Raw genomic sequence first — 27,986 nt, 5'->3', positions numbered from 1 at the left:
TATACTTTAAAACTGTTTGTAACGTAGAGATTTTAAAGAACCTTGTTTTTATGACAGAATCAGCTGAGTTATCAACATTTTTAATCAGCCGTGCCTTTTAATATTAATCTCCGTGATGTTTTATTACCAATGTGAAAACATAAAATTATTTTAGAAATTATTGCATATGTTGAAACACAGGGTTGTCTTATTATAATAGTGAAAACATTTTGAAGCGCATAATTGCCAGGCTTTTTAAAATTCAAAGTTGAAAAATGAAGCTTTTAAAGAATTATTGTATTAAAAATCACACTATTCCTGTGATTTCATGCGATTGTAGTACAGGCAATGTAGTTTATTTAAATAATTATGAATTTATCTTACATAGGAAAAATTGTTCCATGCGATTGCATAAAAAGAGAAGTAATGAATGCCAAAACAATAAAACTGAACGAAAAGGGGATCTTCTTTAAATATGACCTGTTTAATGGCGATCAGTGTTTTTTTAATTTTTGAGTGGAGAAATACTCTTCACTTTTTTTTAAGTTCATATCAGGTGTATTTTATTTTCTCGTTAATTCGTAAATATTAGGTCATTTTTCAGATTCAAATACCCAATGATTATCAGCTACACCTACTTTGATTGTATGCGAAATAATAGAATGCATTTCGCAGAGTAAGCAGTTGTAAGCCTCATAAAAAGTTTCATGTAACCTTGTTCCATGTTTCAATTGAAGGAAATAATAAAATGATCAATGGTTGAATTTTTTCTACTCTACTCGATGATAACCTTTGTTGAGAATTTAGGTGTATAATAGGCGCTTTTTCCAATACAGCAAATATTTCATAATCAATCAATAAAGTTTTTAAGAAAAATTTATTAAAACGCCATAAACTCTTGAAAGTTCACAAACTATATAACAATTGCCTCAGCTTTTAATCAGTAAAATTACGATTGCTAGAATCCTTCACCAATAAAAGAGTAATATTTCTTTCACCACATTTGAAACTGCTAGAACTATTTGAATGCATTTAGAGACATTTTTTTGTAGGAACACGTTTACTCAGTGATTGATAAAGAGAAATGATTGATGATACAGTTCCAAGTGCTCCAATTTGCCAAGTAATCATTTTACCACCCCAAAGTGTCCCCGGTGGTAAATAGCTGATAGCATAGCTGAGATCGATCAGCATTCTTCCACAAGTCAATATTTCATTCGTCAATTTTTTATCTATTGTCTTCAGTTCAGTCCTAAAATAAAACATTGTAAAAAATACTTTAACAAATTCATCATGTCATATAAGTCTTATGATTAAACAATATTGTTACCCACGGACTATTAATTGAAATCACACTCTTGTGCTTTAATAAGTTTTTGTACTTCTTGGCGGATCTGGAAAAGCAAAAATAGAATATCAGTCAATTTGGGAGTATTATTATCTATTTTTTCACGGTGTCCCAATAATTTACTTCATAAATGAGAGATAAAGAGAAACAATCCAGAACCAAGTGCATGTCTTGTCCCATAATTCAACATCTATGGTTATTAATTTGTGTGCACCAGCCCAAGCAATTGTCTCAACGGGTGAATAAATAACGTCAATGATCATCTGTATAATCCCCAGCCATCTGATCGTCTGGTCAGGCTCCTGAAGATGTAAAAGATTTGTTGAAAAAAATATGAAGATTTTTATTTGAATAAAGGAGCTCCTCGGATTATAATTGAATTAATTAGATAATTATATAATTATTACCTGCCTGTTGAAACCATATGTCAATGCATAATGTAAAGTTGGTATATCATCCAAGAGTCGCAACATAACCCTGCAATTACTAATTTGACTACCAAAATATTTAAATTTATCAGCAGTCTTATGAGATTTCGGAAAAACTGTCGCCAATTTCGCAGTGTATGATAAAATTTTCAAAATTTTATCACGTCCCTCATAGGTTTCCAAATATTCTGATATTAGTTCCATTATTATTTCCGGAGTATTTCGTATATTTTCACTGTACTGATTGAACTTTAGTATCACTTTATTAACAAACCATTTATTCGATGTTTTATGTTGAGAAATTCAAATGAATTACCTCGAGATTTGACGAAAAACCTGTTTTTCATGACTGTTTTATTGGGGATATTATTGGTGAAATAGAGAAGAAAGACAGAGTGTTATGTGGCTAGTGATTATGCAGATACACCTCTAATTGAGATGATGTGGATATGTATGGAAAAAAATACCTTGCACACTGCAGATTGACTGTCTGCTTCTAAATTGGATATTATATACACTCAATTGAATAAACTGAATGAATTAAGATATTGGCAATAGATTTGCTACTTTTAAAAGTGCAATGTTAAAATAATTTAAATTTACCACGTACTGAAAAAGCTACTTGGATGTGTAGTGCGCACGCGCGCAGGGACTTGTATTTGACTAACGTACTAAAATGTTCTATATAGGGAAAGATATTTGAGTTTTGAGTACGGCTTCCATTTGAGAATCCATATGGAGGTGTTGTCGAGGGGATAGAAAGAAGAGAGTTGTATTGTTGGGTGAATGTATCTCTGTCTGTGTGAATGATGGTAATGGCTCCAATGCCTCCAATGGGTGGCAAATGAAATGGCCGAAATGGCGAATGGAGAAGGATGAGAGGAGTGACTAGGAGTGAGAGTGAGTCGACAGAGCAAATGAGCTTGGTGTCTCTTGGTGGAGAAAAAGACCATTGTCCATTGTCGATGGAATTGAGTGCGAGGAATTGAAATGAAAAGATAGTATTGTCTTTTACCGTGGATATCGCTGTGGTAAGTGAGAGTGGGAGTGGAAGGTTTTTGGTTTTGGTTTTGGTTTTGGTTTTGGAGTTGGAGTTGGAGTTGGAGTTGGAAGCAGGTGGGGGGGAGTACATAGAACCAAGTCTGCCAAGTCAAGCCAAGTGAGGGGAACCGAGGAAGAACGACTGAACGGACTGAACCAAGAGGAAGGTTTGGTGACGTAAAACATCCGAAGCCGTGAGCGCGTTCGAAGCTGATTAGGGCGGTAGGGCGTAAAGGTGTGTGTTTTTTGCCGCATTTGTCCATTTCATATTGACGATACTTTTTTTCATTATCTATACTCACCCGGCGATCAGTCAAACGTACTTGATTTCCTGTGTTAATTAGCGTTTCCATACCGATCGGTTGTGAGAATAAAAAGCGAATCTAAATGCGGAATAAATATGTCGAATAGATGGATTAATTAAAGTGTTAGGAATGGGCTCTGAATGTGTGTGCATTAGTGGCTAATATCGGTGACAATGATGCCTTGGTATCACCGCTGAGCAAGTCAGTGTTATTTTTTTTTGTGTTGGTGTTTGTTACCTTTTGTGGAATAAAACACCATGTTCCGTTGTATTCCAATATTTCGTGGGTGTAATAGCCAGGTGGAATACGTTGACAAGCGTCACTGCTCGCTGTCAAGCGTACCTGATGATTTGATACGTTATTCACGCAGTCTTGAGGAACTGTTGCTCGATGCCAATCACATCAAAGATCTCCCCAAGGTATTTATTATCAAAAACCTTCATTACTCTTGTTATTAAAAATTTTAATAAAAATGTTTGATGCACCTCATATTATTACGTCGTCCATCCGACGTGTCCTCACTTCACACGATCCAAGTGCTCGTCACATTGCGTTTGTGGAGCGTGCAATTCTCATTTTATAGCATTTTTTAAAATGGAAATTCTTCTTTATTATTGCAGAATTTTTTTCGACTGCAGAGACTCAGAAAACTTGGTTTGAGCGATAATGAAATACACCGACTACCACCAGACATTCAGAATTTCGAAAATCTCGTCGAACTTGATGTATCAAGAAATGGTAAGTTGAAAAGATTTTTTTCTGTAGGATTCTAGAAGTTGTTGGCTGTATTTGATTGATAATATCAATACCAAGGATGACTGTGTGACACATGGTCAGACACCGGTACTGACGCATCTTTGAGATGCCTATTGTCTGTGTAGTGCGTACTGCGTGCACTGTGTCTGTATGTAGACCGGGGGTACTCTTGTGTACTGGGTCATTAAGAAATCATGAACCACACAGGAACGTCTAGAAAGTAACATCCTTCACGTTACCTTCGATCTGCAATGTCGGTCAAATGGCCAGTTGATACTTTTTAAAAATATGCCATTGACGTACTATGGGAATATGTAAACATTCAACTGTGTAGTTCCAATGGGAGTTTAACTCTCTAACGAAGATTGAAATAGAATCACGTGTGTTTGCATTGCCCTCGAAGTATCAGATGGTTTTTTTTTTCGTTTTCACTGGATGAGCTATTGCTGAAGGTAATCACGTGCAGTATTCACTGTTGTATAACCAAGCATCGTAACTCTAATGCATTGACTATATGGAGCTATTTAGGTATTTGTCACGAATATTTTTTCACTCTAGAATTTCAATTTTTTTTTTTCTACACTTTTGCGAAAAAAATTGCTAGTTCCAGAGTAATAATTACTTCAAACTATAAACTTTTCGCATATGTCCATGGAGTAAATTGAACATTTTCCAATGCATCTTTGTTTAATGTTTAATCGTAATCCGAAGTATGAATCCCCGTTACATTCTCGTTAGAATTTGTCTTATACCCTTTCTCTTTGAACCCAAGTGGTAGAGATCACTCGGGGTGGTATAGGTAGTATCGTTTAACTGTGCGAAACTCGGACGCGTTTCCGGAGATGAATAAAATTTATCCGAGTCGTACAAAACAATAGAGAATTCTCGATATATTACTAGTTTAAAACATAGAGTGGATTTATTTGAAAGATTATTTTTTGAAACTATAACTATGAGTACACCGCGACGAAAAATAATTTTTTCATAGACACTACTGGATAATTATTGAAAACAAAAAAAAATACTTTCACTAGAACTATTTGTTACAACCGCGCATCGTTTGGTATTTCCGCCTTGTTCGCATGGTATTTCGATGAGTTGTTATACCCATTAGTACGCTGTAATCGTTGATTCAACGGTAATGGAGGGCATTCCAGAAGGAAAAAATGATAATTATGAATCATCACTTCTGACAGTATGTTTTTCAGACAATTTAGTGCTTATGACTATAATATATGCTTGTTGCAGATCCAAATCAATTCAGTTGTTTAATAAATAATTCCCTGGTACGTTCTTAACGTCGTTTGTATATTTGCTTTATTTGCTGTATAATTTTTTTTTTTTTTTGGAAATGAATTTGGAATTTTTAGTTCAAACATCCGTTTCATAACAAGTTTAACGACTAGTCGAATTAAGTGTATTCTTCGGATAAATAACATGTGACAGGTGTAGATAACTTCTCGGATCTGCAGGTGTCATGAGTAGGAGAGTTATTTTGTCAACTAAACAATGACGGAAAATATTCACAAAAAATAATAAATCATATCGGTGAGACTGAAATCCAATATTCAGATGATTCATTGTATTGGATGCGAATGAATGACAGAAGCGTCAGTCAAATTATTATGTATAATTGGCGTCTAATGAATGCAAATTAAGGGCCTCTTGTATATGACGACCACCGAGAGATAGCGAAATTTGTAATAATGAAATTATGATCCCCGCCGTAATAGAGGCATTTTATTTGACTCTTTTTAAACCCCATGACCTCGATGTTAACTATCTCTATACCTCTCTCTTTCTTTCGTTCTCTTCCATGTTAATTGGGGAAGATGGGCGTGGTGTTGTGAGTGCTTGGTGCCTTGAACTAAAAATAATTCTTGGTGAATTTGAAAATTTTCTAATCTTTTGTAGTAGATGATTATTGAGTATACCATATACTTATTATCTGTCATGTTATTGGAGAGATAAAGTGGAAAAGCAGTTGCTCAAAATATTTCTCATTGCAACCCATCTCTCTATAGAGTAGATCATTTTCATTGCGGACAGCTACTTGCCTGAGAATTCCACATATTTTCTCTTGTGCATCGGCGTATAATGTACCTCCCACTCTTTTCTTTTGCCTTCAAGCCCTTCCGGACGAACAACACTGTACGCTTGGTTACTCACAAGTACGTACGTTGGTACTCCCTGCATTCTACAAAAAAAAAAATAAATAAATAAATAACTCAATACTTCTTTAATGATTCCTCATAATTACATTATATCCACCATTAGAGCTAAATTTCATTTATCCTTATTATTCAATGACTTCGATTGGTTGGAGCTTTTTCATTGTGCAGCTGCAAATATGCTGCCTATAAAGCTATATGCCAAGGTGCGGTTTTCCTGCATTTTTACAATTGCCAGAGAACTAACCAGTTGAACTGTTATTGAACACAAAGGTGCGCCACCAATTAACCCAGCTTTTCGTAAGAGTATAGTTCCATTGGAAATAGCATTCTATGTTTCATTGTAGGATGAAATTAATCGTGCAAAAAAAAAATTAAAAAATGGTTTCAAGTGTATATTTAGTGTATAAAGAATGAACATTCAGCGGAGGTATAACGATACGATCGAAGTCGGGAGGAAAAAATATACTGTCAAGCTCGTGTGTAGTTGGGGTGTATCTGTCTAGCCGATGCAAGGCCTTCGGTACATTGAAAATGGGGTGGTTCGGAAAACTGGGGCACAATATGTGCTTGTATTGTACCAACAAGTTTGTTGAAACCGCAACTAATACTTCAACAACCTCCACTTATTCGTCAGCCAAGAGTCTCTGTAAATCTAAATGATGTTCCTCATAGTGATAGTATTGTAAAAGGTGAATGAACGGAGTTAGGAAGAATATATGTCATGAACGAACTTCACCACAAACTCAATTCTACATTAACCTTATATTCAACGTTATATTCAATTCAACAATTGTTCATTTTAGGTGAAAATGGCATAATGGAATTCACTGAGCCATTCTTTTTCTCTTTATTGCGATATTCATGGAATGTAATAATGATATCGATGAGTAATGGGTGAAATGCCGTAGTAATAGGAAAACGCAGGAAAGAGGTCAAGGATCTAGATATAGGAGGCAACCGATGATGGTCACCAATACGCTCGGACGCTCTCATTACAATTTATTGAATACTAGAAAAATAAAGAATAGCAATTGTCCATTATGACTATGATACTGAGTACTCTTCATGTAAAACGTGCTATCGAAACGGCCTGTTGCACAACTAAAACCGCACGATCGACGCACACGGATATCAAACTGCAATGACTTCTCGTAAATTCATTGAAAGTACTACATTGTTGGTTGGATATATTGTTCATAGAAGGAAACCTCAGCATACGCCTGCTATTGTCATCCAACTTCCAATCCACTTTCCAGCCCTCCTCCCCCTATTTTACCCTCTCCCATCAACATTTATACATTTCCGAGGAATAACATCGAAACAATTGAATCCCCTCTCAATCAACTCTTGGAATCTATTCTATAAAATATTGAAATTCAATTTGCTGTTCAAGATATCCCTTTACATATAGCAAATCAAGTTACCATCAATGTTGCGGTGAAAAGGGCACTGTCGCAATCTATTAAAGCGAGAGACATGATCCTCTCTCGTGCAAAAGACCAGGAACTCGTTGGAGAGATTCCAGTTGCGGTGTCGTTTCAATTTTCCAGTTTTCTCTTCTCGCCGTTTTTTTTTCCCCCGCCTTTCTTTAGTGGAGGGATAATCCCAAATAAAAAATGAACATACAAGACATCGCATCTCCATACCTTTTACATTACACTTTTACTCTCCATACTTTTTACACTTGGGGTTGAAATCAGTTTGAAGGCTTATAACTATATTTCATGCAGAGCCGCGATCCGTTAGATATTCATATAGAGCATCCTAGATAGGCTGGCAACAGGTGTCGGAGTCATACCCTATATGAAATACGTCTCATTCACAACCAACGAGTGTCAATCCAAGAGCTACACGTACACTTGAGAGACCACTTCCTCTTTTACTTAATAACTAAATTGGAATTAACCATGATTCGAACTATCAATAGAATTTGCTTCGTTACCCGTATGAAACTATGTGAATTCCACTTTGCCAAGTCCCCTCTGGGTGATTTAATTCAATAATATGTGTATAAAGCGAATATTGAATATTGAATATTGGCTTTTTTTACTTTATTCTATGATACATTCATTTTTTTTTTTGACAAGGACCAGAAGACATTTTATTTTAAATAGAAATTTCTGGATTAATGTTATTTATCAATTGTCTATGGCTGTTGATAATTGACAACTATCGGATAAGAGGAAGATAATTTTTAAGTTTTATACTATAATGTTTTTATTTTTGGACCGGGCATAAAATATTGCAGCAACAATGTGACCTGTCACGGTCAAGTTAGAAACAGGAAAATTCAAGGCGAAGGCTCACTGCTACACACTGTCTTTTACCACCACTTCTCTCTTGCATACGATGAGAAATAGAGGGCGACATTCGAAAGAAAACTGAGACATTGCAACGTGCAATGTGCAATGTGCAGTGGTCAACCTCAGTAGGATACGATGTAATTTTCTCTTTTTATCAATATAATCTTTTCCTTCCCTTTCGCTCCCTTTTTTCCTCGAGGCAAGGGGAATAATCTCTCTTAAAAGATTAATAGGCCATTCTCTTGAGGTACCAACGCTAAGTAAATGCAACGACACATCCGGCAATCATATTCAATTATAAACTCTCGACAGGTTGAGAATATTTTTATTTAAAAAATAGGTCAAATTTTGCAGACAGTTTTTAGTAATAGAACGCTCATAAATACGGCAACATTGCGGAATAAATGTTGTATGACTATTCACCAGGTGCTTGGCATTATTTCCGCGCGCAAAAGTGCAACACCGATTACATCACTACCATAATAATTGAACGTCCTTCAGTTCAATGACGTTTTTCTCACTTTCTTTTTAGACATACCAGACATTCCTGAGAACATCAGAAATTTACGTGCCCTACAGGTGGCGGACTTCAGCAGTAATCCAATCCCCAGGTTAGTGTTCTCTGAGTTTCAATCGGTTAATTAGTCGATGGTGATTTATATAAAAATGCATGAAATAGGGCAATTTAATAAGAGATAAATTGCATCATCATTGTTATTTTTCTATTTTATAAGTGAAGTTGTTGCTTTATTAGTGAATACGAATGCAAAGTTTAAAAAATTCCACAGGCTACCAGCGGGTTTTGTAAAACTGCGAAACCTTACAGTTCTTGGCCTTAATGATATGTCTCTTACGAATTTACCACCAGACTTTGGAAGGTAACTTGAACGTTGACTATTAAGAATAATATGTAGAATAGAAGTATTATAGCTTGTGTAAATTCATTAACAGTTTGGAGGCACTACAATCACTAGAACTGAGAGAGAATCTCATAAAATCGTTACCTGAATCACTCTCACAATTGTCGAAATTGGAAAGGCTTGATTTGGGTGACAATGAAATCGAAGAATTGGTAAATATTTTATTAATACAATGTCAATTTATACAATAGAATATATATGTATATACGTGGAATATTTTTTGTAGCCACCACACATAGGCAAATTACCAGCCCTCCAAGAATTATGGTTGGATCATAATCAGCTTCAGCACTTACCACCTGAGATTGGTGAATTAAAAAAACTCGCATGTTTGGATGTCTCAGAAAATCGTCTTGAGGATTTACCAGAGGAAATTGGCGGTCTTGAATCTTTAACTGATTTACATTTATCACAAAATGTTATTGAAAAATTACCAGATGGTCTTGGCGAGCTTAGAAAACTGACGATCCTAAAAGTCGATCAAAATAGACTATCAGTATTGAATCCTTGCATTGGAAATTGTGAAAATATGCAGGAGCTTATTTTAACTGAAAATTTTTTATTTGAATTACCCATCTCCATTGGAAAGTTATTGAATTTAAATAATTTAAATGTCGATCGTAACAGTTTGCAGACATTGCCAACTGAAATAGGTAATGGACAAATCAATTTCATTTTACTTTATGCGAATGCCTAATTCATGAAATTAATGGTACCATTAATTTTTTTCCTTTCACAGGTAATTTAACAAATTTAGGAGTTTTATCTCTTCGCGACAACAAACTTCAATACATACCATCAGAAGTTGGTCAATGCACAGCACTGCATGTGCTGGACGTATCTGGAAATCGGTAATATACGAGTGTCATTTTCCTAAAAAAATTTTCTAATTTATCAAACCAATAATTGTGTAATTGATTATAATTATTTGTCAGATTGCAGTATTTGCCATACACACTGATTAACTTGAATTTAAAAGCAGTATGGTTGAGTGAAAATCAGGCACAACCAATGTTGACTTTCCAAACAGATGTAGATGAGGATACTGGCCAAGAGGTATTGACGTGTTTCCTTTTGCCTCAATTGGAGTATCATACCAGCGGTGCACATGGTATTTATTTTTCATCTCTCTGTGAACGTTTTTTACAAATTGAATTTCAATTATTTGGTAACTCGTAAATGTCACATTTTCTTCTCTTTTCCTCTCTTGTATTTGCAAAGAGCCAGGACGTCTTGGTATGTTGGCCGGTTTGAGAGGAGTTGTTCCAGGAGGTGAAATGCGAGAATTAGGAAGTAGCGATGACGAAAATTGGCAAGAAAAAGAGGCATCGAGAACACACTCTGTCAAATTTACTGATGATGCACCCGAGGCAGACAAGGAGGTCAGCACGTTCTCCATTCCCCTACAGTTAGAGTAAAGTTCATTGTATTAATTTGTCTAATTGATTGATTATTGTTTATCCCTGCAGACACCATTCGTAAGGCAAAACACTCCGCATCCAAAGGAACTGAAAGCAAAGGCTCACAAATTATTTAGCAAAGGAAAAAATGACAGCAGATCAGGCTCCACTGACGAACAGGTACTTTAACTAGGAACAACTTGATTAACCACTTATGTATGTAATCAATAAATGTTCACTGAAAATCTCCAACTTTAACTCGTCAGGATGTGTCGCAAACATTTGGTCTTGATAAAACTGAGTTTGACAATTCACATGAGGAGTCTCAGTCTCAGGATATAGGGGAACAACCAGAGCCACCATATCATAATAATACGCACGAGCAAGTTACGGCCTGTCAAAGGGAAACTGTCAACCATGACTCAGTTCAACATATGTCTACTGAGAAAGATCAAACGTCCTCTCAACCAACATTAGAGCCACAATTCCATTCATCAGTAAGTATATAAATAGTATTTATTGTAAATCCTTTGTCATGGAGAATAGGTCAGAAATGAGAATCAAGAGGTTTTTGAAAAATCCTTTTGTCTAATGAATCAGACAATGTATGGAATTTTAATCAACAGTTAATCATTACTAATGGTTATAAAAATTACGAGGAAAGTTAATTTGATTGAGGTAGAATGAGAGAAAAAAAAATCCGGGAAAAAAAATCCTGTTTCAGGATGCTGAGATGAAGGGGTCGGTGTTGGAATATCGGGATAGGGATGAAGATGAATCTCAGTATGACGATACGCAGAGACATGTTGAATTTACAATATCGGAAGAAGCGGATTCAGAGGTTGGGGGGGAAACGGCTAAGCCAAACAGGCTGCATCGTCGTGACACCCCTCACCATTTGAAAAACAAGCGAGTCCATGACTCCATTGACAAGGATAAAGTTGCTTCAATCATCGCCCAGGTCAGCTATTTCATAAAGCATATGAGCGATTTCATCATTTTTCTTCAGTTCAATTCTCCAATCGTCAGGGGATTTCTCAAATTTCCATTAGTCGCAACAATTAAAAACTGCTGAGAGAGGAGAGATTCGTTGCTATGCAACACAGCATCATTCTCAATTATTATTACTAATGCTTTTGGGGTGCCTGTTGTTATTCTCCTAGGGTGAGAGTAAGGTTTGGGAATGCGTACAGTCATTAAATGACGTGTTCAGTTAAATACCTAATGGTGTATAATTAATGTTGCTCTTCTCTCTCTCTCTCTCTCTCTCGCTCTCTCTCTCTTTCTCTCTTTCTCTCTCTCTCTCTTTCTCTCTGTGCATTATATTCTCATAATTCATTATTTTTCATTAATTTATGGTGGTTTATGGCTTTACCCCAAGAATTGGCTGTTTTTCCAAACTGACTATAGATTCACCACTTCCTACACTTCCACGGCGAAAAGGGGTTTTCCCTTTTTTCTATCCATACTCATCAGTGAGAATCGTTATATATGGCTAATTACCATGTAATCATACGCCAATTCTGTGAAGAAAATCTTAATGGAGAACGAAATTTTGAGGCTTCATTTTATATTTACATGAGTGCGATGTTATTTAGGTAGAGTTTTATTGTCATACCAATTTTATCATGTTTGCGAATATTATTGGGTGGAGATAGTGAATAGCCGTTGTCGTTGACATGAATTTTATTTCTGAACTTGTTATAATATCCAACAAATAACCATTTTGAATATATGTTAACTCTTGCTTTAAATGAGCTCTCCGTATTGTAAAAAAATTAATCATTAATTTTTCTGTAGGCACTGATGAAGAAAAGTGAGGACACATCGGCTTCAGTCAGTCTTCCAATGGAATCCATCGATAATTATGATATGCACAGTCAAGGTAATTGATTTACTAAAATTTTAATGTTGATTGCATAATGAAATGGAGACGATATCTTACTTGTTGATAAAAGAAATGTCAACCTACATTTTTTTTTCACGTTGAACAGATGATAAGATATATTTACGTTACTCATTCCGTATCATCGTTGCATTATCTTTAATCCATAATGGTATAGTATGGTTGGCCTTCTCTAGTACGCCTTCGCATTTGTCACGGCTTTACCTATATCGGTTTTAAACGGAACAGTGAAAATTTTAATAGTGATATTTTGATATTTCTAAGATATCATGTTGAGAAAAAAAACGCCAAGAAGATTAAGAATTTTTGTGAAAAATGGGAGAAAAAGCAAAGGTGAAATATTGGGGATATTTTATCTATGATAATGAAATTGAGTTACTGATATTGATATCAAGCTTGCCCTCATGAATATTTTCAGTATTTGATTTGTATACTTTAATAAAGGGGCTACCTCAGATGTTGAACCAACGTTGGAAGTACGTGAAGAGCAATATGAAATTCATATTGAGAGAACAACTGGAGGCTTGGGATTATCAATAGCTGGCGGCATAGGATCGACGCCATTCAAAGGCGACGATGAAGGAATTTTCATTTCTCGAGTTACTGAAGGTAAATTGGACCATATGTGTGTTTGTTTTTTGAGTTTAATGAATTTAATTTTCTGCTTTAGATATTTTTCAAACATTCTTCCAATTAAATTTTGTTTTAGCATTCAATACATAATGATATTTTGCTTGGTTGACTTTAGGTGGCCCAGCAGACTTGGCTGGTTTACGAGTAGGTGACAAAGTTATCTCGGTAAATGGAGTTTCAGTAGTTGATGTAGACCACTATGATGCAGTTGAAGTTTTAAAAGCATGTGGTCGTATACTCATACTTGTTATTCTCAGAGAGGTTACACGGATCGTACCATCATCAGAGGTATGCTATCTACATTCTTCATTATTAAAACTTAATTAATAACAATAATTATCATTTTTTCAATGAATAAAAGCTGTCAACGAGAAAAGACTCACTATGCTCGAGCTTAAGTACAAGTCGCGCACCAAGCGCTACCTCATACGTCTCATCAACTGCAATATCACACAATCTTGAGAATGGCGATAGTCTCCCACGTGATGCCAACAAAGTAAGAGAAAATGATAATTGCCTTGACTGTCATTTGAATTATCAAGAGGAGAAAGATATGAGCTTCATTATTATTATCATTGTTATTATTGTTCCAGGTGATGAAAAAAATTCCCGAACCTTTAGCGGCAATGAGAGCAGAAGAACCATTAGTGCCAGTTCTCGTTCACACAACCTTGATTCGAGATCAAAATGGCTTGGGATTCAGTATCGCTGGAGGGAAGGGTTCACAACCAGCTAAGGACAATACAGATGTAATTTAATTTATAAAATAGCCTCCAGTATTGGGTATCTTAGAGCTTTTCACAATTATATTTTCAACAGGCAATCTTCATTTCGAGGATAACCGACGGTGGGGTAGCCCAGAAAGACGGCAAATTGCTCGTAGGCGATAAAGTAATATCTGTGAGTAATCCTCGATATTTAGACTGACAAAAATCATCAGATGCTGTGGAATAAATTACTTTTGTATTCAGATTAACGGAGTCGAAATGACTGGAGCTCGTCACGAGCAGGCAGTGGGAATGTTGACTGGTTTGGAAAGGTTCGTTCGACTGGTAGTCGAGCGCGAAATACCTTTTTCCCAGGCAAATCCAGCTCTGCAATTAACCCCATCAGAAAAATCACCAAGATTAATAGGTGGACCAAAACCGTACACAGGGTTATATTCGGCAAATAGTTATATGGCAAATAGACCAGGTTACACGGGTTATCGTCGATCGATTGATGCCGACAAAGCTTTATCTTCAAGTCCAACGTCCAATACACCAACACCACCACCACCACCACCACCACCACCACTGCCGCCACCACCACCACCCCCGGCACTGACTTCGTCACCGTCACCCGCACCATTAGGGCTCAAAGGCGAGCCTCTCAATGGTGTTCCTAAAATGAATGGCTTAACGGACAATGAAAAAGCAGCAAAGCCTTATCCACAACCAGCACCAAGGCAGAGTGTGGCACAGCAGCAGCAACAGCAACAGCAGCAGTCGAGCGGAGATAGATCAACTTCACCGCAGGAAGATATACAGGTACCGAAGCCCATCACCAACGAGGAATTTCAGGCCATGATTCCCGCTCACTTCCTACGACCTCCGACTTCCTCGCCCTCGCCAGACTCCCAGCAAGGTCCTGTCGTCACTGTTACTATCAAGCAGCCTGATCATCTTCCCGGTGATGTTAATTTCCCACCAGCGCCTACTACACTCGGTAAAGTTACTGAAGTCATCACTAAAAGCACACTCACCGAGACTGTCGTCACACGTGTTACTGACAATCATCTGGTGCTACCGGTTATTATTGAGGTATGTTTCACCTCGACGCAATTCGGTTTTTGCTCAATTTGTATTTGTAGATTGTTTGTCATTTCTTGTAGTTCTATCACTTGAATAGATTATTTTTGTTGTTGTTTCTTTTTCAAACAACTAGATGCTTTTTGGCAATTCACGCTGATACATTTCCTTTCACGTTTTTCATCGATCAAATAATCTCATCCTAATCCAATCAATTCGACTTAGAATGAGAATTATAATATTTTCAAAAATATTTCAACGCAAGTTATCCTAGTTTTTTTCCTCTTTATGAAATTTTAATTTGAATATCGAAAAATTTTTTTATTTGTATTGGAGGAAATTCATGGATATCGAAATAGATTCTTTAATTATTTTTCCAATATTGAAATGGGCAAGTTGCGTTGAATGCTATACGACTGAAATTTATCAGGTCTTGAGTTTGATTATCTATGGCACTTCAACTGAGGTAAGTAATCACAATACCTAATGAATTACACCTTTATGCAAGCTGATGTAAATAAATCGTTGTAAAACGTAATAACTACAAAGTAACATAATTTGATTGTCCACCTTCCTCCCACTTTCCTTCCTCAAATGGGCCATTATTTAATCGCATTATTCACCTCAACCATTTCATATTTCTGAATTTTTCATTAAATCATACATTTTTTTTTGTAGGATGTCATCCTCTTGAAGGAGGGCTCTCTCGGATTCAGTATCATCGGTGGAACTGATCATTCTTGTACGCCCTTTGGTTCGAAAGAGCCAGGAATTTTTGTATCTCATGTGAGTAATTTTCTGATATTTCTATACACCTTTAATAATATTACAACCACCAATGGAAGTAAAGAGGAAAACATTGAATATTTTTTTATGTACCACCGGCTTATATGATCTGGATATGATTTATAACTTTTCGACAAGAAAAATAATTCTTTTGCAAAATTTTTTTTTTCATCGACACAAGTTCATTTAGCCGCTCAATTGGGTTCAACTGATTTATTTAGGTGGTACCTGGCGGTATAGCAGCGAAATCTGGAAAACTTCGTATGGGCGACAGGATATTAAAAGTAAATGGAACAGATGTAACGAAAGCCACACATCAAGAAGCTGTAATGGAGTTACTCAGGCCCGGGGACTCGATAGTTCTTACAGTTCAGCACGATCCACTTCCAGAAAGCTATCAGGTTCAAAGAATAATTATCACTCTGCCGTGAACATTTGAAAATTACAGTAATTAATATTTCCAGCTTTTAACACGGTGATTAGTTGCTCATGCTTGACGCCCTTATGAACGCCGCACGCCAATAGTTTCACTTTTAATATTTATTTTTTTGTCGTAGTCGTCGGACTAAACAGTAGGGTGTTCGTTATTTGCCGACTTAAGGATTTTCACTTGGATATCTACAATATCAATTTATTTTAGATTGGAAATAATTATGCAATAATTATGAAAAAATAATAAAATTCAAATTGGAGATTTGAAAACAGTTGAACGGTAGTCTAAACACCAAGAATTATCGACAAGTGTTTGGAAAAAATATTCTAAATATATCTATAAATACACAATTTGGAAAATAACATCCACTCTACTAAACAGCTCAAAGTTGATTCGTGAAATTTCGAAAAATTTTAATTAATTATGCTATTCAACTCGTTCAACTTCAACTGCGCAATTGGCATTTATTATTCCATTGTTGTCCAAGCTGGTCGAAATAGAGTACATCCCGGTGACAGTAAGTAAAAACAAAGTGAAAACGTTTCTGCCCGTTATAACCCCGATGGCAATAATTGAAAGTGATGAATTTTCTGACAATTAATTATGACTTTTCTGCTAGGAAATTTTTTTTTTGCGGATTTTTATTTTTGTAAACAGCAGCTTTTTGTGCTTCTTGCTGTTGTTTGACGCCCATAGTACATCTTATTTGCTAATAGTGGTGTTTATTATATTATAATTTTTTTGAGCTCTATGTTTTGGCTTCTGGGCTGAGATAGAGCTGAGAAAAGTGAATGGCAAAAAGATAAGGATTTCATTTTTAGGAGATGGTGATTGTTAAAGAATCTGGCGAAAAATTGGGTATGCATATAAAAGGTGGATTACGTGGACAACGAGGTAATCCATTGGATCGTAGTGATGAGGGGGTTTTCATATCGAAAATCAATTCCGGTGGGGCAGCTAAGAGAGATGGTAGACTGAAGGTAATTTTTATTTTAACAGTAATATTATCATCAGCCGAGCAAATAATAATTTTTAAAAAATGATACACTATACTGTTGGTTGACACCAGGTTGGTATGAGGCTATTGGAAGTAAATGGCACATCTCTTTTGGGCGCAACGCATCAGGAGGCCGTAAATGTTCTCCGTTGTTCGGGAAATACAATTACTCTCGTTGTGTGTAAGGGTTATGATAAAACCGAAGTGGAATATTTATTAACACTCTCAGGGGGTAGAGATTCCAAAGAATCGAGAGGTTCTGAATCGGAACACAAAGAATCACCGATTGACGGCTTGAAGTCACTCTCGCAGAGTGTCTCTAGTTTAGATAGAGATGACGAGGAGGCGGCGACCTTACGCCAGGAACAAGAAATGAAAGCCGAAATGGTAGCTTGGGAGCAGGAAGATCGCGAACGTGCCCTTATGGATCATCGGGCTAAATCGACACCCGAAAAGGTATCAAATTACGCCTCAGAAACATTAACATCATATCATTTTTCAAAGCATGAACTGTCTTATCCTGGCTATTTTTTTGCATAAAGTAAAAGTGTAAGTAGGAAAATTGACGCTTGAAAATTCTACGGAAATTATTATATTGATATCCACGGTTAACATTATTAACTGTTCTGTTATGTATAATTAAATTTTCAATAGAAATCGTAGAGAATAGAATGTAATGAATTTTCGTAGGTATTGGATGTAGTGCGAGCAGCTGAATCGTTAGTGAACAAACCGAATAGTCCAGTTGATGTACCAATACCACCGAAATCACCTGGGGGAACAAAAGATCTTAAAACAACTACCATTGTCATGAGTAAACACACATTGGCACCCCAAAATCCGACCGTAAGTATTGTTTTGCATTTTTTAGCTGCTACTACCGTTGCCTGACATTTTTTGAATTACTTGCGTGTCAGCCCTTTTCCTCTACATTAAAATATTTCCAATCGATTACAAATTTTCTTTACTTTATGCACATCAACAGACGATTTTCAATTGATTCCTCTTGAAAGTTGCAAATAATTCAGCCCCTGCATGAATTTAAGTCATTCTATTGTTTTATAATAATTATAATTGTTATTCATCCCTGAGAGTTCTTCTCGCACAAATGACACTCTATAGAACACACATAAATAAAACAAAAGAAATACTTGTTGCGTTGGTCTTTGTCGTTTGTCAAGAGAAAACGCCTGTCGTTGTAACCGCCTGAGATGCAATAATTTTCATTATCATCGCCATTATTATCCCTTGTATTATTTATTCACAGAGAGATTTATGAGATAGTGAGCACGTAATTGCACCAGACACTCAGCGTTAAAAATAAATGTCATTCAATTCAATTAAATGGGAAAAAATATAGCAAATATAGTTTACATTAATTTATATCATAAAATATTTTAATTTAGTTCATTAAATGGCGCATGAAAACGTGAAATCGGTGTTAATATAATGTATCGGCATGTCACTGATGGTTAAGAAAGCGATAGAAAAATAGAAGAGACAGTGAGTTTGACGTGTTTTACAGACGATGGAGGGTGAGAGTACCAATTTGGCTGCCCTCTGACAGGAGTGAGTCGTTTAGTATCATTTGATCACGCCCAGGAACGCGTTTACATACCGTTCAAACCAATATACTTTATTGCAACAATAATAATAATAATAATAATAATAATAATAATAATAATAAAACACTCGTACGTACTTATCATCATTTAGAAGAAACGTACATCTATACCTACATTCCTTCAGTAGGCTTTTCAATTTCCCTTTGGACACCCTCCATACAGACTTTATTGTTATTGAATAGTTTTTAAGATCTATTGTCGCCACATCTGTGGCCGTTACTGCCATTATTGATTAAATAAAATTTAAGGAGAAATAATATGTTGAACTTTCCGCCGGCCATCAGTTATTCTGTTTGTAAATTCAATTTTTTCACCATAACAAAGTGAAAATTGAGACTGTGTATAGTTATCACACGATAAATTCTGCGTAATTTTACAGGAGAGACGGTAATAAATAACGCGTAAATATTTTTGTGATAAATACATTTGCAATTTCAGAAATTCAATTAGATAACCTTTTTTCTTCATGATTGTGTAATTATCACCATGGTTGTATGAAATTATTCTTTATCACCAATTGGTTCGCAATTTGTCAACGTTAAAACATCCATCAGTGGCAAATTATAAGATAACAAGTGACACACAATTTAAAATAATTATCTCGTTTCGATTTACTGCTAATTAGATAAATCTATGAGACAAGAGTGAAAAAATGTATGGACAGTGTAACAGATTTGGAATCATTGAGAATCGTAATTACTAGAATGGGCCAAAAATTTAGTCCAAAAATAATTTACACATTACAAACTGTCCAAAGTATTTGGCATAATTAATGAGATTCACAAATATTATAACTTAAAAAAAATTCCATTTCTTGGATGTTGATTGTGATTGAATGTCTCATAAAAAAATGAAAGAAATATCTCAATTTTTCATGGATTTTCACTGAATGGTAACTAAATCCTATATTAAATTAGGATTAAAACAGGACAAAAGAACAATCTTTGATTTGAAAATTACGATTCGGAACGAATCATTTGTCACAAAATAGACGTCCATCAGTTGTAAAATTCGGTGGTATTTCGGTGGATACTTTTAGATGGTTCAAATCGTAAAAGTGGTGAATTGTCTCTTAGTAAAGTGAGCGAGGGGATAGTAAACAAAACTGAAGAGAACCATATCATCGGAGAGGTTCACTTCTGCAATTTTAATTATACAATAAACAGAGAATTTTCTATAAATGTTATATGTTGATATAACTCTAATGGACCAGATGTTTATATATTATTACAAACCAAGAAATAAAATCAGAATATTTATCTAATAATAATGAAATGAAAAAATAATAAAATGATGTTGACGTTGAGTGTTTCTAGTAATTTTTTAATTGTCGATAATCGAAATTAACTGAGCCCTTCAGTTAATACGAATCCATCGGAATTTTTTCTCTTGACACAACGGCGTTATATGAATGAAAATAATAAAAGAACTGAAAAAAAAGAATAACAAATAGAACGTGATAATCAGTTAGGGACTCCCCTATGGATAATTGTTGATAGTAGTCTTATGTGTGTTCTTGAGTAATTGAGGTAAAATATAATGGAATAGGCCAATGAACTAACACGAGATTTTTGTTTGATAACGGGTTTGCTCTTGGTAGCCTTTGCAGTTAATAAGTAATGAGGGATCAGGAACATCTGTGGATCCTACATCACCATCACCTTCAGTATTAAAAGTATCAAAGTCTTTTTCTGACGGCATGGCAACTAATCTCGATGAAACTCTTCACTCTAAAACATTACCAATATCGTCAAAAAGTAAAAATTCCAATAAACGTAATGTAGCATTTGCAACTCTTCCAAGTCCTTACAAAAAAAACGATAATCACACCGATGTCACACCAATTGTCAATTATTCAACACATCCTACCTTAAACAAAACCCCTGTTTCTTCTGGTGATGATTTATGTAAACGAAGTTGGAGTTTTGATTGTGGAAAAAATACAAATCGTTTTCGGCTGCCACCAACGCCACTCACAAGTCCCGGATGCCTTGGGGAAGTTGATACACCCACTTCTTTTAACACTAAACAGATTGCACGCTCTGTTCCTGGACAAGCCATCGAGGTGGGTTTTAAATGCATGCCACTATTATTAACTACCTGATGTATATTAATACATTCTATTATTTTTTCCATTTTTTTTTTTTAAATCTCTTGTACTCTTCCCTGTTTCCTCAGCTCATTTGCACGCAGTGATAACGTAGAAATACAGATGAGATTATTCATTTTTTAGTGATTTAATTTTAATTTTTCACACTGACATTGAACTTCCTAGATAAATATTAAATTGCTCTCTTTTTATATTTAGCCATCACCGACACCCTCTCCTACACCAGCAACACCAGCTAAAATGTCGGTCAGTGATCGAAAGCGATTATTTGAGAATGCAATGGAAGAGCATCTCAAACCATCTCCAAAACCAGGTGAAAGTGCCCTCCAATTTTTTTTTTTTTTTTTTTTTTTTTTTCGTTGTCATACCTTAGCTATATTATACATAAAAGCAAAGACATTATGGAATTTCTCTCCATTTGTAGAAAAAGTATTCAGCTTCCTCAGTCAAGATGAAGTGGAGAAAATGAAAGCCGAAGAAGGTAATATTTTTCACGATCATCATTCTCTATTCAGCATAAGGCATTATATTATAACATTTTATTGTGTGATAGAAAAAAAAATTGCAACACTTACCAGGGATGAGCTGAAATCATGGGCACAGATTGATGAAATGGAGGGTATGGATGAGTGTGAAGATGCTGTCGAGGACCAAGATAACAGACGCCCTAAGTAAGAAATTGACCGAGTGAGGTCAATAAATAATTAATTTTTTTTTTCATCACTTTGGTATGATTTTTCATGCACTCAATATACTTGAAGCATTTTTAGTCACCGCATAGCCATTGTAAACGGTTTCTATCTACCTCTTTTATCACTTCTTTGTACACATACATAAAGCTATGTATTATTTTAATAACATATTCATTGTTAAAACGGACAAGAAGAGTAGTTTAGAGATTTGATGAGCAGCAGAATTGCATGATTCATTTATTGTTATTATTATTATTCGTATTGCCATTCTCTTTGTATTCCTCTTTTACGATATGCGAGTACTGAAAATTCTGCATAAATATGCTTCATTGCCTCATGCTTTGCTAATAATAATAATAATTCAAACAATTTATTCTTGTGTTTCGCCTAATCATCTCGCTCTCAATACCAAGGGACCATTATTGTATATATGGACGTATGAATAAATGTGAAAATTTTGTGAGAAGGGCATTCCATGTTTTTCCACTATGGAGAAGAAGTTCCAAACGAACACTAGCGAATAATTGTGTACTTATTACGTAGAAAAATTGATGAAATTGTATTTAGTGGTGTGAAGGTTATGTAAATGGGCAAATCTCTCTGGTTTTGTGCAATAGGACTGATGTGTGTGTTAAATTCTGCTTTCTATGGCTTTTGTATCGAGTTTATGCAATAAAATTTTTATGAGAAATATTGTCAGTACGTATTTACTCATTGACTTGCAGTAGTCGATTGAGCTCGCGAAGTTCTGTGCCTTCATTAAAGGGATTACCGGGTATCGTGAGGACGGCGAAGGCAGAACGACGACTGAAAGAAAAAATGATTCAAGAGGTAAACAACGTAGAGGATTTATTAAAATTACTTACTGGACAACAATTCTACTACAATTCACTACAATTGAATTTATTTCAGGGATTGATATCTGATGATGACGAGGAGAGTAACTTATCTCCAGCGGAACAACGGGCACTTAGAGCCGAAAAACGTGCTGCTTGGAGGCAAGCCAGACTAAAATCTCTTGAACAAGTATGTTATAGATAACAATTCCTAGTAAATGCATGAATGGCATTTTTAATAATAATTGTATTGTATTGTGGATCGTGCAGGATGCACTCCAAGCCCAAATGGTGATTAAAAAAATGAATGAAATGATGGATACATCAAGTACAAAAACAGATGGCATCTCATTAACAACATCGCAGCCTCAAATACTGCCCACTGGTGAAGCAAGTGAAAAAATCAGTGAGGTAAAATTATAAATTCAACTGAAATTTTCCATTACATTTACACCTAATCCTTTTTCTCTTTTTTGTTATTGATCATTTTTAAAACAAGAGTCAGTCAAGTTGTTAAGTTTGACTCGATACATTACTAATTGCTCCTTTTTATTATCATTATTTTTCAATATAATAATAATGCAAAATAATCCTTCATACTTAATCCGGGTGAAATAATTGAATTAATTGATGAGAAAAGCTATCGGTAATTAACAAATTCACACACGGTATCTCGTATCTGTTTTTCCTTTCTTTTTTTGTTGTTGAAAATATTATAGTTCGCTACATTACGGCCTTCGAGTGCGGATTTTCCTAAGCTTGCCGTGCGCAGCAAAGTGGGACCGCCAAAGGCCGTACGCGAATCAGAAAAAATTGTTGACGAGAAGGTAACTCGTCGGACTGAGGAATACGTCGATGAGATCACTGGTGAACGTCGTGTACGAACTGTTGAATACGTCGAGAAGCTCATTGAGCGGGAGGTACTAATAAATGCCTAGAAAGACTCTATGAAAAAATTGGTCATAGTTCACAGGGAATGAAAATTGCACCAATTTATGTACAAAGACTATTTCTACTTTTCCGAAGGGATTATCATCTCGTGTAAAAATAAACACGCAAAATTATTATAATAATAGAGAAGAAGAAGAGGAAGAAGAAAAAGAAGAAGAAGAAGAAGAAGAAGAAGAGCAATGCTTCCATGTCAAAATATCCGTTCTACTATATTCTAATGTATTACTTCAAATATTTTACGTTTTTTATTTTAAAAATATTGAGCGCATTTTCAAGTATACATGGATATTGGATATGATTATTTTTTAAGAATATTTTGACGTGTCAGCCTCTCAGTGTATATATATATATATATATATATATATATATGCATTTCATGCGCAATACAAATCTCTCTTCTCTTGCATGAATGTACATTGGTATTGCTTAATCGCATGTTTTTAGGTTAAAAATATTAACAATTATAGTATTAAAATAATTCTTATTATTCTCATTGTTATTACTCACTTTTACAAGATACCATCACATGCGTCTGGAATGAAATTTGCAATGCCTTGAGTCTTCTTCCCTTCACTCTCACAATATAGATAATCACTCAACAACAAACATACGTCTCACACGTCTGCTCATTAGTATGGTTTTATTCATATCCGCACTAATATTACCACTAAGCTCACCAAAACTCATCAACATGTAAGTACTAACATGAATTGCAAGTAACTGTTTTACACGTTTCGTATCTCTGTAAGGATTCTGCATTGTCGAGCCTATTGAAAATCAGGCACCTCTTCAATATTATTTTCTCTTGCTACAATTCAGGTGGAAACATTGAGAGAAAAAATCATATCCTTGGAATTGAGTAATGCAGAACGAGATGCAGATAATAGAAAAGTTGAGACTGGTGCAAGTGATGCTGAAAGTGAGAGTGAGGACGTTACTGGGCAAGATTCAATGAACGCAACTATTGAAAGCTCAGAGTCTTTTATTTGTACGAGTCCAACATCTGAAAATGCTCCGAACATCGGCAAAAATGGAACCAACGGTGGCAATACCAAGAAGAAAAAACGAAAGCGCTCAAAGCGAGGACGTAATTAAATATTTTCATATTCGAGGTGCATACTTGGTGCGATATTCTATAGGTTTGCCGGCAAAGAATTCTATTGACTACAAAAATTAATGAGGTATCTCATTGCTAAAATGCCACAGTACATATAAACAAATAAAAATAATGGTAAAGCAAATATCAATTGGAAATATTGTAGTGACTGCAGCTGTAGCAATGTGAAAATTAACTGAAACATATAAAGTCATATTGAGTATATTACAGGGAATGGGATTAATCCTGCCATTTGATTATACTTTTATATCGATTGTCGATTCAAGTTCATCTGAATTTAATTGAAAAAAAAAACAAACAAACAAATTCTCAATTCTTTACTAGCGGCGTTCATCGACAAAAAAAAAATAAGTTAATTACTACAAATAACTACACATTCCTTACACTGGTGTGAACTTACTAACTGGTTTTTTGCATTATATAATATATATATTACATCTTGCCCGACGGTGTTTAATTTTAATGCAATAATGACAACAACATAACAATATATTTTAAAAATACAAATTGCAAATACAATGCAAATTCCTTGACTGAAGAGTAGCGTAAAGAAGGTGCTGAATTTAACTTTCTTTTACTGTCATGTATACGCGTCTAAGGTCTTTCTTGTGAAATATAAATCACTAGAATTATTCTTTTTGCCGATGGAAAGAGATTAATTATTATTTATCCTTTTCCAAATGGTGTACACGTATGGAGTAAAAGAGTTGTGGATCAATAATGATTCTATTTGAAAATTTCTCGAGATTGAACTACAAAAGAAGTAAATAAGAATTGAAAATATTAATAAAAGTCCAATAAGAGTATTATAAAGAAATATGCACTGTAATTTATGGAAATTGAATGGCAAATTGTAAATTAATTACAAAAATATTCGTCGTAAGGGAGAATCTGTAAAAAATCTGCGCATTGTATTTTATTAATTGAAAGTGCGCGTGTATTATTTTTCACAAGTTAAGGATAAAATTTCAATGACAATAAAAGAAAAAGAAGCTTGAAACCTATATCGATGTCAACTGAGATATACAAGTCAACTATGTTTAGCATCAAGTTTGCATAGACTTACACTATGCTTTTACACTAATTAATTATATGTATTGCTCATGTAGCATCGCCTTGAAAAAATTACTAATAGTATTATATATAGTTTATCCGTCACCATGGTTCGACGGGTTGAATTGAGCTAATTCCTCGTAAATATTATGTTTGCTTGTGTTCGAAAGTTAATTGATCAATTCTAAATCAGAACGATGGGACCACCACGTTGAAACATTTCAATTATTCAATCGACTCATCCACTTAGTTAACTCGTTGTTCTTGATTATTTCTGTTTATAATGGAATCAGTGCTTTTTATTAATATATATGTTGACGACTTTCTCAATGACGTTGTTAATCGAAAATTCACCATGTAGATTGTGAAATCACGGTGTTTTCGGTGTCATTCTCTTCCAATCCCATAAATTAATTTTTCTTTAACCATGTACATCACTCATGAGATTCTTAATTATCATCTTGAGTTTTCAACTTGAAAAAATGTGGTCATTAGAATAATAGTACGTGAAGTCAATTGCACCGTAATTGATAACAATTCGTAAGTAACATAGACATCAAATAACTAAAAAAATGAAAAAAATGGATTCTTCAAATGTTATCATCATGAGGGAGAACATAAATTGCGTAAGATGAATGAGACAATGACTAATATAGACATTGAATTTATCAAATATCTAATTTTTATTTCTAAGTTTTGATGGAAATGAAATACATATATTATTGTCAGCTATTTTTCTTCAATGAGCAATATTTATACGTTTTATAATGCTATACGTGTATTTGTACGTGAAAATATTATGTAGATGAATATTCATTAAATGAAAACGAATGATGAATTATTATATTTTGTTTTCATTGTTTTATTCAAGCTTGAATTGATATTTATGAAGTTGTTAGCTTTTTACTTCTTCGGAGCTATGATGCCTTCCAGTTGAGTCTAAAAAAAGGCATTTATGTTAATAATCAATAATAGTTTTGTGTCATTTCAATTGATATTTCAATTCTAGTTTTATACCTTTAGCTGTTGATTGGTTTTTTTAAGAAATTGAATCTCTTCGGCATGTTTCTTTTCCTCCGCTTCACGCAGCTCGGTCGCCCGCCTTTCTGATTGCTCGAATTTTTGTCGTAATTCAGTTACAGCTTTTTCTAATTCAGCCTTTTGAACTCGTAACTCGTCCGCAGCTGTTATCAAATCTTCCTTACCCTGTTCAGTCTATTTGGCGAGTATAATCAATGTTATTGCTTTTTTTTCTCTCTCTCTAGGTGTTTGTCATATAGCCAAACAGAATTTTTTTATTCGTCACCTGTAATGCTTTTCGCATCCCGAAAGCGATACTGCTTTGATACAAGGTTTGATACGCGGCCATAGTCATTTTTATTTCGTCTCGTACTCGAAGGAGAAGCAATCCTCTTTCTGCACAGTTAACTGTTACTTGACGTATTATCTCATCTGAAAGGAAACATCAATTTCCTTATCCTTTTTGTAGAAATTTATTAATTTTTAAATCTTTACCAAAACATTGAGAATATAATTCTCTTCGAACTGGACAAATACCAGTTTCTCGGGCTTGTCTTTGCTGTAATCTCATATCTAATTGTTCTTGAAGATTAATAACATCCAGTCTGGTGGCAGGTGTACTTGAAACCTACAAAATTATTTAAATAAGGTAATTGTAGAAGAATTCTGCATTGTTTTACTAATGTTCACCTGTTGAGTCCAAATTTGTCCCTCCTCCTCCCATTCTTTCGGTGGTAAGATTCCATTGAGAATTTCCACTGTCTCACGGCGAACCTCAAGTGTTGCTGGAGAAGACTGTGCCTTACATACAACGCCAATTTTCACTGGTGTTGTATCCTTTGTCACTTTCTCCGCATGAGTCGAAACTAATACAGGGTTATCATATTTGACGAGCGTGTTAATTGCAGGAATGCTTCGTTCCTGCACTGCCATTGCCATTTTTCAAATTAATTATTATTTAATTAGATAGCTTGATTCCAAGTAATTAAGTATATGGAAGGAGAATTTATAAGATTATTATTCCGTCAAATCTCAAGCCAAGGAATTATTATCTCGAGTGAAACAATTGATTGCCATGGATACTTATATCGATCTAACAAATATCGTTCCTTATTTCAAAAGAGCAATGGTTAAGCAAAGGGCAAAGGGCAGGATAACTTGAGAATGGCGGAGGCTTTTTGTAAAATTGGCAAAAAGAAAATTTTCGAAAAAGTATTAGGAAGATCAATTTCACTAAATACCTCCTTAATTTTCCTATTCTCCTGATACTTTTTCGAAAATTTTCCACAACTATACGCACGTCGGGGATCTAGCATATTTGTGATTTAGAAAAAACCATTAATTGCATAGCCCAATAATTAATATAAAATTATATTTAAATTC

At 34.9% G+C, this 27,986-nt stretch overlaps 3 protein-coding genes across 8 annotated transcripts; 1 reads left to right on the top strand and 2 right to left on the bottom strand.

Moving 5' to 3' along the window:
* Window positions 1-837: 837 nt before the first annotated feature.
* On the bottom strand, window positions 838-3,412 carry Pex11c (Peroxin 11c). The gene is made up of 5 exons (XM_011313394.1): window positions 3,339-3,412; window positions 1,735-1,804; window positions 1,451-1,629; window positions 1,314-1,373; window positions 838-1,231 (listed from the first exon to the last, which is right to left on the bottom strand). Exons 2-5 carry the CDS (start codon window positions 1,798-1,800, stop codon window positions 1,012-1,014), a joined length of 525 nt encoding a protein of 174 aa, XP_011311696.1. The 5' UTR covers window positions 1,801-1,804; window positions 3,339-3,412; the 3' UTR covers window positions 838-1,011.
* Window positions 3,340-26,427, top strand: scrib (scribble). Of its 6 annotated transcripts, none has more exons than XM_011313396.1 (33): window positions 3,340-3,520; window positions 3,722-3,839; window positions 8,867-8,945; window positions 9,123-9,212; window positions 9,286-9,406; window positions 9,481-9,907; window positions 9,994-10,105; window positions 10,190-10,365; window positions 10,476-10,636; window positions 10,724-10,834; window positions 10,921-11,151; window positions 11,379-11,615; window positions 12,455-12,539; window positions 13,005-13,169; window positions 13,309-13,481; window positions 13,555-13,689; window positions 13,787-13,942; window positions 14,013-14,093; window positions 14,165-14,995; window positions 15,662-15,769; window positions 15,991-16,170; window positions 17,024-17,182; window positions 17,272-17,655; window positions 17,890-18,045; window positions 20,425-20,889; window positions 21,133-21,247; window positions 21,359-21,415; window positions 21,488-21,605; window positions 22,352-22,457; window positions 22,539-22,652; window positions 22,733-22,873; window positions 23,182-23,382; window positions 24,233-26,427. In XM_011313396.1, the coding sequence occupies exons 1-33, from the start codon at window positions 3,359-3,361 to the stop codon at window positions 24,506-24,508; spliced, it is 6,231 nt and encodes a 2,076-aa protein (XP_011311698.1). In that variant the 5' UTR covers window positions 3,340-3,358; the 3' UTR covers window positions 24,509-26,427. The 6 variants fall into 6 exon arrangements, with proteins under 6 accessions (XP_011311698.1, XP_011311702.1, XP_011311697.1 ...); XM_011313400.1 differs by having other exon boundaries at window positions 11,373-11,615; window positions 14,165-14,722; XM_011313395.1 differs by having other exon boundaries at window positions 11,373-11,615.
* On the bottom strand, window positions 24,992-27,985 carry Dnali1 (Putative inner dynein arm light chain, axonemal Dnali1). The gene is made up of 5 exons (XM_011313402.1): window positions 27,294-27,985; window positions 27,099-27,231; window positions 26,890-27,035; window positions 26,601-26,798; window positions 24,992-26,522 (listed from the first exon to the last, which is right to left on the bottom strand). Exons 1-5 carry the CDS (start codon window positions 27,540-27,542, stop codon window positions 26,487-26,489), a joined length of 762 nt encoding a protein of 253 aa, XP_011311704.1. The 5' UTR covers window positions 27,543-27,985; the 3' UTR covers window positions 24,992-26,486.
* Between the last annotated feature and the right edge of the window lies 1 nt (window position 27,986).

This window comes from Fopius arisanus, unplaced genomic scaffold (genome assembly GCF_000806365.1).
Source record: "Fopius arisanus strain USDA-PBARC FA_bdor unplaced genomic scaffold, ASM80636v1 scaffold00119, whole genome shotgun sequence".
Taxonomy (NCBI): domain Eukaryota; kingdom Metazoa; phylum Arthropoda; class Insecta; order Hymenoptera; family Braconidae; genus Fopius; species Fopius arisanus.
This window is presented reverse-complemented; position numbering and strand designations above follow the sequence as displayed.